The following is an 11,975-nucleotide window of genomic DNA, read 5'->3' as shown; positions in this document are numbered from 1 at the left end:
AAGGCGGCGTTTGGTATGCTTTCCTTTATTGGTCAGAGTATTGAGTACAGGAGTTGGGAGGTCATGTTGCGGCTGTACAGGACATTTGTTAGACCACTGTTGGAATATTGCGTGCAATTCTGGTCTCCTTCCTATCGGAAGGAACTTGAGAAATTTGAAAGGGTTCAGAAAAAATTTACAAGGATGTTGCCAGGGTTGGAGGATCTGAGCTACAGGGAGAGGCTGGGGTTGTTTTCCCTGAAGTGTTTGAGGCTGAGGGGTGACCTTATAGAGGTTTACAAAATTATGAGAGGCATGGATAGGATAAATAGACAAATGCTGTTCCCTGGTGTCAGGGAGTCCAGAACTAGAGGGCATAGGTTTAGGATGAGAGGGGAAATATATTAAAGAGACCTCAGGGGAAACCTTTTCATGCAGAGGGTGGTACGTGTATGGAATGAGCTGCCAGAGGATGTGGTGGAGGCAGGTACAATTGCAACATTTAGGAGGGATTTGGATGGGTATATGAATAGGAAGAGTTTGGAGGGATATGGGCCAGGTGCTGGCAGGTGGGACTAGATTGGGTTGGCATATCTGGTCGGCATGGACAGGTTGGACCAAAGGGTCTGTTTCCATGCTGTACATCTCTATGACTTTATTAGTGAACCCATTAAGCTTTTCTAACAATTTACAATGGATTAATGATCTAGATGTGCAGATAGATTAGGGATGTTAAAGGGACTTTTAGATAAGTAAAAGAACATGCAAGGAATGGAGGGATGTGAATCAAGGGCAGACAGAAGAGATTAGTTTAATTTGGAGTCATGTTCAGCACAACATCATGGCCTGAAGATCTCCTTCCTGTGATGTACAGTTCCATGTTCTATTAGGCTCTTGATTCAAGGTCCTAATAAATTCAAATTCTACTATCTACCATGGCAAGAATTGAACCCAGAACATTACTTATGTCTCTGGATGAACATTCTAGCGATAATACCACTGCCTGCCCCATAACACTTTTATTCAAAAAGGGAGGGAGACAAAACATCTAATTAACATCCAGTTAGCTTAACAGAGGTCATTGGGAAAATGTTAGAATCTATTATAGAGGATGCAATAGCACAGCATTTCGATACTCAGAATACAATAAAGCACAGTCAGCATGTCTTCATGAGGGGGAATCATGCCTGACAAATTTATTAGAATTCTTTCAGGATGGTAACAAAAAGGATAGACATAAGGGGAACTAGTAATTGTAATATCTTTGGATTTTCAAAAGGTTTTTAATAAGACCACACATAAGGTACATAATAAGTCCCATGGTGCTGGGAGTAGTATTTTAGTATGGGGAGAAGATTGGTTAACTAGTAGAAGACAGAAAGTTAGGATTAAAGGGGTATTTTCAGGTTGGCAATTTGTAACTAGTGGAGTGCTACAGGGATCCGTGCTGGGGCTGCAATTAGTTACAATATATATTAATGACTTGGATGATGGAAGTGAATGTACTACAGCCAAGTCTGCAGGTGACACAAAAATAGGTGGGAAGGCAAGTAGTGAGGATGACACAAAAGGTCAAAGAGGGATATAGACAGTTTAAATCAGTAGGCAAAAAAAACTTGGCATATGAAAGATAATTTGGGCAATTATAAGATTATGTGCTGTGGTAAGAGAAATAGAGGAGCTGAATATTATTTAAATGGAGAGAGACTGAAGAGAATTGCATCGCAGATGGATATGGGGGTCCTTGTGCATTAATCACAAAAAGCTAGCATCCAGGTTCAGCTGATATTAAGGAAGGAGAACGGAATACTGGCCTTTATTTCAAACAGAAGACAGTGTATAAATAGTTAAAGTCATGCTAAAACTATACAAGGCACTGGTCAGACCACACCTGGAATACTGTGAATAGTTATGGTCCCTTATCTAAGGAAGATATACTGGTATTAGAGGCAATCTAAAGAAGGTTTGTGAGGTTGATTCCAGACATGGAGAATTTTCTTACAAGGAGACATTGAGTAGTTTGGGCCTATACTCATTATAGTATAGAAGAATGAGGAGTCACTTAATTGAAACATTAAAGATTCGTTGATGGATTGACGAGATAGATGCTGAAAGATTATTTCCTGTTGTGGGGGGGGGGGGGTCTAGGACCAGACAGCAAAATCCCACAGCTAGAGGGATGTGAGACAAAAATTTATGATACAAATTAGGAGGAATTTCTTCTAAGATAGACAGTCAAAAGGAAATTCAGCATCTCTCCATAAAAATACTACCAGTGCAGTAAATCAGATTTACACTGATATTTTAAATAATAGGACCTCAGTGATAATGACTTTTCACCTTGATGAGAAAAATGACAAAAGTTATGTGCATGTTGATAGCTAAGAACATAAACAGGAGTAGCCACACGGCCTTATTCGCTTGATCTGTCATTCATAGTAAAATCATGGTTGATCTTCAAATTTAAACCATCATTAATACTTAAAGAGTTAGATTAATCTTCTGGCTAAATTTGGTGCTGAAGCAATTGACTAAGACTACAAACTGAAATCCTGCTGGGAGTCTTGAACCCACACTTTACGATTTACTGGACCAAACTGCCACTGACTGGAAATGGTACAAAAGGGTTCATTTGTTGCGTTGATGTCTTAAACATAATTAGTACCTTTCAAAACCTTTTAAACTCATTTCCACTACCAAACAGTCCTTTAGCATGTTATCATTTTGGACAATGAAATTGGTTAGCCATTTACTTCATCAGAAAATTAACCTTTAATAAGTTAATGATTATACCATTTTTGAAATTAAAAAACATGTTTTAAACTTAACCTATTTTTCTAATCAACCTTTTCAGAGAGGTTATACTGAACCTCTGGAGTAGGTGGGACTTGAATCCAGTCTTCCCAGTTCAGCTGTATGGACACTACCACTGCACTCAAGAAGACCAAATTAAAGGAATGACTCCAATCCACGGACTTTAACTCAGAACCTGTGAATGCCTCAGCTTTAAGTAGCAGTCCGATGTACTATCTATTGCACCACAGTACCATTTTTTTTTCTACGGATTAAATGTTATTTTGTGTTCTCCTCACCCTCAATAGCTATTCTCCTTTTCGGCCAGTTTTTAGTCTCTCTTGTTACAAGATCTTTTACCCGTATACAGATGACGTACTCTTCCAATGCAAATTCTAGAGTGTAAAATTTCAGTAATTCTAGCCAGAGGTGTCCAAGAGAAACGTGATGTGTTGAACCAAACGTCAATGCAGCCTAACAGGAAATGAAAAAGCATGATAAATGATTTATAAGAAGTCTCTTCAAGTCTCTGTGATTAAAAGATTGATTTAAATTTGCAGTAATAGGGAGAAATCAGAGTTGTGTCAGCATAACAAATTAAACTAACTTCACTGTAAAGTTATTTGGTACCGTAAAGTTACCTCCAAATTAGGCCCTACAGTGGCCAAATCTCAGCAGAAACTGTACAATAAGAAAATTGAGAATTATAAGTGTGTATTTTAAAACAGAATAAGCTATGAGTCAGTCTATAACAGTTTATTACAAAACTAATTTCAGTAATTACTGGTTTATGTCATGATATCTACATATAGAGATAGTAAAGATCTAAAACCATAGATTCTAGCTATGCTCACAGTTTGCACTTTAGCTAGCTGGATTTAATTCTCATTTATACTTGTCATTCTGGTCAACTTTTCACTTGATAAATTTCTCCTTGACAATACTGTGAAACAGTCCTCCATCAAGCTTTTTTATCAACCGCCTTAAAAGAGTTTCCAAACATGAGTTGACATGTGTGAACATTATGGATTTTTGAAATTTCAATGCTAACCATGTTAGATGGAAGTTCAAACCTTTAATCTAGGGATAGGTTTTCATCAATTCAATTTTCCTCAGATCATATGCACTTCATAGTTAATACTATGACACAGTAACATTGAGATAATTTTATGTTCAGCTCTATTCACTTACATTGCGAAATAAATAGTAAAAATCTCAATGAGAATATATAATAGTACACAAATTAGCTTTAGAAATGAATATACTGCACTTACTTTGCCTTGCTTTTCTTTTGATGAAATACTTTGGTTCTGAGGTTCACTGCTTTCCATCTTTTTATTTGAAGATTTTCTATGCTCTGCTTTATTTAAGGTTTTACCGTCTCCATTGCTCATATTTTTTGTTTCTCCAGAGTTTGCTGGTTTGTGCTCCCACAACACATATTCATCATTCTGTATGCCTTGCAGGTGATACTCATCAATTCGTTTCAAGTCAAAACCTTCAATCTAGGATTCCAAAAAAGTGACAAATTAACTTTTCCCATGAGCTCAAAACTGAAACAGGTGGATCAGTTAATAATGTACATTAAAGAAGAACTCTAGGGCTGAAATTCATCTTAGTTGATGGTGCCAAAATGATAAATACAGCCAATCCAATACCACCCATTTTGCGCCACAGTCTGAGATTAGTTTCTCGATGACCTTGGGCTGAATCTCATGTTTTATTTGGCTAGGTCCAGTTTGCAAATCCTAGCAATTTTCTCGTGCACATTTCCAAAACTGCCTCATAAGTTACGAACCACACCCTGATGGCATCTCTCACCTCTGATTTCTGCCCTAACTTACCATGGGCCATTCCCAGAATATTCAGCAGGTATTCTGAAATTCACCAACATCACCTGCTCCTGCATCAGCTTTAATAGTCCATTATGCACCGAAACAAGTACTGTCAGACCAAAGGTGCTCTCTGACCAGTTCCTGACATCTGCTCTGGACATTGCAGATGGGGGAAAAATTAGCACCCAGCTTTTTGGTCTAGGTCCTGGAGATCCTGCTGAGCAGGGTGGTGCCAGTATAGGACTTCCTTCTCCTCTTGCATCTACACTGGGTATGACTCTGCCAGCCTCATCAACTTTGCGGTCTGAGTTAGTGCAGTCTCAGCCATTTGGAGGAATGCCCAGCACTGTAGAAAGACAGTAAATGTCCTTCTCCACTCGGTCAACCTAAGTGCCATCATCGTCTCTCTGATACCTCACACTCAATCTCTGATGTATGTCCCCCGAAGGAACATGTTCCATCATTATTGCCTGAAACATTTGCGCTACTCACTCTCATCTACCCTAACCCCTGACACCACTAACCCTGCATGTTTACTGCATGTGCTGCCTACTCATTTACTGAGGACACTTCCCCATCTGCAACAAAAGGAAAAGCTGCACCATTGTGGGCGGCACGGTGGCACAGTGGTTAGCACTGCTGCCTCGCAGCGCTAGAGACCCGGGTTCAATTCCCGCCTCAGGCGACTGACTGTGTGGAGTTTGCACATTCTCCCCGTGTCTGCGTGGGTTTCCTCCGGGTGCTCCGGTTTCCTCCCACACTCCAAAGATGTGCAAGTCAGGTGAATTGGCCATGCTAAATTGCCCGTAGTGTTAGGTAAAGGGGTAAATGTAGGGGTATGGGTGGGTTACGCTTCGGCGGGTCGGTGTGGACTTGTTGGGCCGAAGGGCCTGTTTCCACACTGTAAGTAATCTAATCTAATCTAATCTAATTACTTTGATCTCCCGTAATACCTGCTTCTAATTCAATCCATGAGGTAAATAGCCCACGCTAGGACAGAAAGGCTCAAGATTAGAGTGGTGCTGGAAAATCACAGCAGGTCAGGCAGCATCCGAGGTGCAGGAAAAATCGATGTTTCAAGCAAAAGCCTTTCATCAGGAATCGAGGGCTCAAGACAGGTACGTCCTGCCCATCATTTGGCTCCTTATCCTTTAAAAAGGAAGGATCCTGACTCTGGCCACCGCTGCCAGAGCCTGGACTTGTATTGGAGGCTGCCCTTGTGCTGGAAACCCCTGACCTAAGTCTAACACTCAAAGGAGCCTGTTGACAAACTTTCTGGCTTTGTATCTGTGCTAAAAGGTATGGCAAGACAGCAGTAATATGAGCTTGGCATCTCTGGTTGAGGGGGCGAAGCACAAAAAGGCATGCTAGGGATACTGCAAGCATCAAGCTAAGCTTAGATTGAGTGAGTATTATGAAACAATGCGAATAGCCAGGAGATGCAGCCTGGAGCAATTTATGAACTGGGTGCATGCCCCTAAGCACAATGTCCTTACTGGATGAGTACAATAACAGCCCAGGGTGCAACACTGAAATGGAGAAGTATCCTATAAGTGGATCAGAGATGTGCCATGAGGGTTCTGAAAAGCTGGCACATGTCAGCCACCAATGTCTGTGGACATGGGTGAATATGACCAGTGCCAATGGAGTTTGCCCCGAGATGTCAGTGAATGGGATGTTTTTCAGAACAGGTGATGAACTGAATCCACCAAGGTGCTCACTGTGGTTTCTTTGTTATGTTTTTCTGACATCTAGCTTATTTGGTGTGTTTGGTAAAATAGCAGGGTGAATATTAACGAGGCAAGTTGTGGCGTTAACAAGACATTTAACGTGTATTAGACCCCATCGATTGGCATCTTGCTACTGCCTAGCATGAACCTTGCTATGCTGCTTGCGAAAAGCGCAAAAGATTGAGTGAGATGATCTTGACATCAAGGGAGATCTAGTCGCATGATTTTGCAACAAATGTGCCATAACTCATTTTTCAGACCGCTTTAAGAGTCATTACAGACCTCGATAAGATTGATAACATTGAAATTCAGCAAAAATATGTGAATGTAAATATACATACTGCTACTACTTGAGAAAGGTGTTAGCCAGTGATTTGTCGTTTGATGCCTTTTTTAAAGCTAAACAAGATTAGATATGAATCAAAGGAAAACAGAAGATTGAGAGCACCTCATAGGGAAAAATATAATGATCCTCACCCATGAGCCCAAGTAAGCTGGTAAAAGAGGTTCTTGTCTTTGTTGAAGAAAAAATATCACCATCAATGTAAATGAATAGGAGGGAATGCCACCTTCTGCTTGACAGTCTATGTGGCACACCTAGAATGACAAAGAATTTGAAAGATTTGAAATAGCTATTGTAAATGCAATTTATGATAACATAACATTTTCGAAAATTAGGCAGTGAAGAATTGTTTCATCATCTAACAACTGCTGATGAAGCAAAATGAGAACTATTACACAATTTTTATGCAAAATTTTTAATGCGCAGGTGCTTCTCAAAGATTTAAGAAAAAGTGAAGTCTAAGCCAAAAGAGGAATGGTTACAAGGACAAATGTTAAGGCAGAAAAACTGATTTTCAAGTGCATGGTCCAAAATGGGCAAGCAGAAACACAGAAGATGACACCAAAATTGGTGGTGTAGTGAACAGCGAAGAGGGTTACCTCAGATTACAACAGGATCTGGACCAGATGGGCCAATGGGTTGAGAAGTGGCAGATGGAGTTTAATTCAGATAAATGCGAGGTGCTGCATTTTGGGAAAGCAAATCTTAGCAGGACTTATACACTTAATGGTAAGGTCCTAGGGAGTGTTGCTGAACAGAGACCTTGGAGAGCAGGTTCATAGCTCCTTGAAAGTGGAGTCGCAGGTAGATAGGATAGTGAAGAAGGCGTTTGGTATGCTTTCCTTTATTGGTCAGAGTATTGAGTACAGGAGTTGGGAGGTCATGTTGCGTCTGTACAGGACATTTGTTAGGACACTATTGGAATATTGCGTGCAATTCTGGTCTCCTTCCTATCGGAAAGATGTTGTGAAACTTGAAAGGGTTCAGAAAAGATTTACAAGGATGTTGCCAGGGTTGGAGGATCTGAGCTACAGGGAGATGCTGAACAGGCTGGGACTGTTTTCCCTGGAGCGTCGGAGGCTGAGGGGTGACCTTATAGAGGTTTACAAAATTATGAGGGGCACGGATAGGATAAATAGACAAAGTCTTTTCCCTGGGGTCGGGGAGTCCAGAACTGGAGGGCATAGGTTTAGGGTTAAAAGAGACCTAAGGGGCAACTTTTTCAGGCAGAGGGTGGTACGTGCATGGAATGAGCTGCCACAGGATGTGGTGGAGGCTGGTACAATTGCAACATTTAAGAGGCATTTGGATGGGTATATGAATAGGAAGGGTTTGGAGGGATATGGGCCGGGTGCTGGCAGGTGGGATTGGATTGGATTGGGATATCTGGTCGGTACGGACAGTTGGACCAAGGGGTCTGTTTCCATGCTGTACATCTCTATGACTCTAAGAGAATTTGACAGCATTGGTCCTATGCAACTGAACTCAGACCTTCTAACACTGCATTAGAGAGTAGAAGAACACAGCAGCAGCAGAGCAATACTGAATTTCAGTAGAAGTTATAAGCTGCAGATGGTTAAGAAAATAGCCAAGAATGAGATCACAGAGAGTTTTAAAGACAAGAGCCAGAATTTTAAATTTGAAATATTATGGGTCTGGGGGTTAATATAGTTCAGGAAGGATGAAGGTGAAGGATAAAGATTAAAGATGAAATTTAACACAGAATTAGATAAAAGAAACAATTTTTCATTGACTGAACGTTATGTTGTGTGGAAGGAGAAATTTTGTGAGGTGATGGATTAAGATGATGGAATTTAGGAGGGATATTGAAAAGTAAAATCTGGAAAAGAAAAAGGTATTAATAAGGTTCAACAATAAGTTAGGCGAGGTAGGATCAGACAATTTTATTTTGGCAGTATTATGCGCTTTTCATGAAGTGCAAGCAGTGGGGTCGGAAAATCAATTTGGGACCAAAGAGGTTGTAAGCTCTGATTCAGTTTGGTTTAGCAGTCAGGAAGGGAAATTAAGTTAATTACATGGATATGCAAGTCATGCCAGTGCTTGTGATCTTTCCAATGACTATCTAGCGAAAACTCAATATTAAACAGCAGGTGATAAGCGGTGTTCCATAAGGCTCAGTGTTGGGACCAACTTTTCACCTAATACATTAATGATCTAGATGAAGAAACTGAGGGCATTCTGGTTAAGTTTGCAGATGATACAAAAATAGGTAGAGGGACAGATAGCATTGAGGAGGTGGGGAGGCTGCAGAAGGATTTGGACAAGTTAGGAGAGTTTTGTAGCTCAGGTTGAGGTTCAGGATATAGGTTTGCTCGCTGAGCTGGAAGGTACATTTCCTGACGTTTCGTTGTCCTACTAGGTAACATCTTCAGTGGGCCTCAGGCGAAGCACTGCTGAGGAGTCCTGCTTTCTATTTATATGTTTGGGTTTCTTTGGGTTGGTGATGTCATTTCCTATAGTGAAGTCACTTCCTATTCTTTTTCTCAGGGGGTGGCAGATGAGGTCTAACTTGATGTGTTTGTGGTAGAGTTCTGGTTGGGATGCCATGCTTCTAGGAATTCTCATGTGTGTCTTTGTTTGGCTTGTCCTAGGATGGATGTGTTGTCCCTGTCGAAGTGGTGTCCTTCCTCATCCGTATGTAAGGATACTAGTGAGACAGGGTCATGTCTTTTTGTGGCTAGTTGGTGTTCATATATCCAGGTGGCTAGTTTTCTACCTGTTTGTCGCAGTCCTTGCACATTATTTTGTAAATGACATTAGTTTTGATTGTTGTCTGTGTAGGGTCTTTCAAGTTCATTAGCTGCTGTTTTAGATTAGGAGAGTGGACAAAGAAGTGGCAGATGGAGTACAACGTGTGAGATCGTGCAGTTTGGTGGGAAAAACAGAGGCATGGACTATTTTCTAAATGGAGAAAATTCAATTTGGAGTATTGTGCGCGGTGTATGGTCCCATATCTCAGGAAGGACGTACTGGTCCTGGAACGTTTTCAGAGGAGGCTCATGAGAATGGTCCCAGGAAAGAAAAGCTTTAACATATAAGGAATGTTTGAGGACTCTGAATTTATACTCGATGGCGTTTAGAAGGATGAGGGGGGGATCTCATTGAAACATACAGAATACCAAATGGCCTAGACAGAGTAGATGTTGGGAAGACGTTTCCATTGGTAGGAGAGACTAGGACCCGAGAGCATGGCCTTAGAGTAAAAGGAAGACCTTTTAGAATGGAGAGAAGGAGAAACATCTTCAGCCAGAGTGGTGAATCTATGGAATTCATTGCCACAGAAGGCTGTGGAGGCCAGGTCATTGAGTATATTTAAGACTGAAATAGATAGATTCTTGAGTAGCAAGGGGATCAAGGGTTATGGGGAGAAAGTGGGAGCTTGGGGTTGAGAAACCTATTAGCCATGATTGGATGGCCGAGTGGACTTAATGAGCTGAATGGTCTAATTTCTGCCCCTATGACTTATGGTCAGTATTCTTATAGTAGATGACCTGTGGAAGGCTGAGAGAGGACACGGAGAGATGGTATCTTGTATATAAATGGAACTAGTGTCTGGAAAACATTGCCAATGTCCAGTATGCAGATGTTTGCTGAGGATCAAAAACAGAAATTGCTGGAAAAATATAGTTCTGAAGAAAGGTCTCTGGACCAAAATGTTACCTCTGCTTTCTCTCCACAGATGCTGCCAGACCTGTTACTTTTCTAGCAATTTCTGTTTTGTTTCTGATTTTCAGCATCTGCAGTTCTCTAATTTGTTTTTAGTATTATGCATGCTTAGGAGGCTCCTGAGGTGTCACAAAGATGGGAAGAGAAGCCATTACTAAAAGATACCTTTGACTTAGTACCAGACTCAAAATGATACTAGGAAAGGGAAAATTCAAGCCATAGAGATCACCAGATGGTTTTGGGTTGCTTTCTTCAAGCTCAGTACTGATGGTTATTGTTTTGCTGCTAACTGTGAAATATACTGCCAACAGTATTTCATTATTGCTACAGAGGCAATTATAATGTATGGAGTAGTATTGAATTTTAGTCCTCTGACAATGCAACCTTTCCAAAATGCAATGAGAATTCATTCTAAATTACAGCCCCAAGTCCTGGAGCAGCTTTTAAACCAACAGCTGACTCAAAGACAAGAATGCTCCATTGCGCCACTCTCCCATTTGACTAACTCAAGAATGACTCAGTCTTCATATACATTGTGATTAAATCAAAACATTTAATTGAGAAGCAAAATACTCACCCTTGCCCAGCATCGAAATGCTAGAACTAGCGGGATCAGTCGAGGCTCCAATTTGGACAGAGCTGCTAGAAGGTTAGTAGTAAGGCAGGCCACATCGTTCCCTGCACTGACTTTACAAATCAGACCACTGTTGATGAAAAGAATAAGAACACTCTGAAAACTGTTTCTACAGATTACTGTAAAGAATAAACTGATTTCATTTTTGCATGATTTAGTCATTTTAATTCAACTGTTAAATATTTGACTAGCTGTTACAAGGTTGAATCTCAAACTTGAATGCAACTATTCCTCCACGCTCAGTTGAGAATATGGAAGGAAAACAACTGGCTAGTAAATTCTACCCACTGCACCTCCTGTAATATTATGCTGTATATTCTGCATACATGGAGATGATTTTAACTTGGGTCATTAGACTCTTTTATGAACCAGACAGTTTGAATGTCGTCAATGAGGAGGGGATAGGAGAAAAGTCAATTGCGGCTAACTGTGGGGCTGCAATTTACAGCATCAGGCTTAAACCTATAAGACAAAACTGAATAACAGCACAAATTCAAGGATTTGCATTTATGTTGCATTTTCCATGATATCAAGAGATCCTAAAATACTTTACAGCCAATGCAAATATTGAAATTTAACCAATGTTGAAAAATAGACAAATATTGCAGCCAATCTATGCATCAAAAATCTATACAAATAGCAATGAGATAAATGGTCAGATAATCATGCCAGGGTTGGTTGAGGGGTATATAAGAAAAGACAAAAGGAGCATTCTCCTCTCTTCTTTGAATAGTGACATGGGATATTTAATTCTGGATCAGTGGTGCTGGAAGAGCACAGCAATTCAGGCAGCATCCGAGGACAGGCAAAATCGACGTTTCGGGCAAAAGCCCTTCATCAGGAATAAAGGCAGAGAGCCTGAAGCGTGGAGAGATAAGCTAGAGGAGGGTGGGGGTGGGGATAGAGTAGCATAGAGTACAATAGGTCAGTGGGGAAGGAGATGAAGGTGATAGGTCAGGGAGGAGAGGGGGGAG

At 40.7% G+C, this 11,975-nt stretch overlaps 1 protein-coding gene across 1 annotated transcript in view; it reads right to left on the bottom strand.

Moving 5' to 3' along the window:
• The window catches only part of LOC122554722 (terminal uridylyltransferase 4-like), an 86,545-nt gene that overhangs the window by 49,391 nt on the left and 25,179 nt on the right, over positions 1–11,975 (bottom strand). Inside the window, exons 7-10 of the mRNA XM_043700098.1 lie at positions 10,945–11,071; positions 6,815–6,934; positions 4,047–4,277; positions 3,072–3,246 (exon numbers count right to left, since the gene is read on the bottom strand). Of these exons, the coding sequence (XP_043556033.1) occupies positions 3,072–3,246; positions 4,047–4,277; positions 6,815–6,934; positions 10,945–11,071 (653 nt within the window). The remainder of the gene's footprint in view (positions 1–3,071; positions 3,247–4,046; positions 4,278–6,814; positions 6,935–10,944; positions 11,072–11,975) is intronic.

The sequence above is a fragment of the Chiloscyllium plagiosum genome, chromosome 11 (assembly GCF_004010195.1).
Source record: "Chiloscyllium plagiosum isolate BGI_BamShark_2017 chromosome 11, ASM401019v2, whole genome shotgun sequence".
NCBI classification, from domain to species: domain Eukaryota; kingdom Metazoa; phylum Chordata; class Chondrichthyes; order Orectolobiformes; family Hemiscylliidae; genus Chiloscyllium; species Chiloscyllium plagiosum.
Note: the sequence above shows the minus strand (reverse complement) of the source record. Positions and strands in the feature narration are given on the sequence as shown.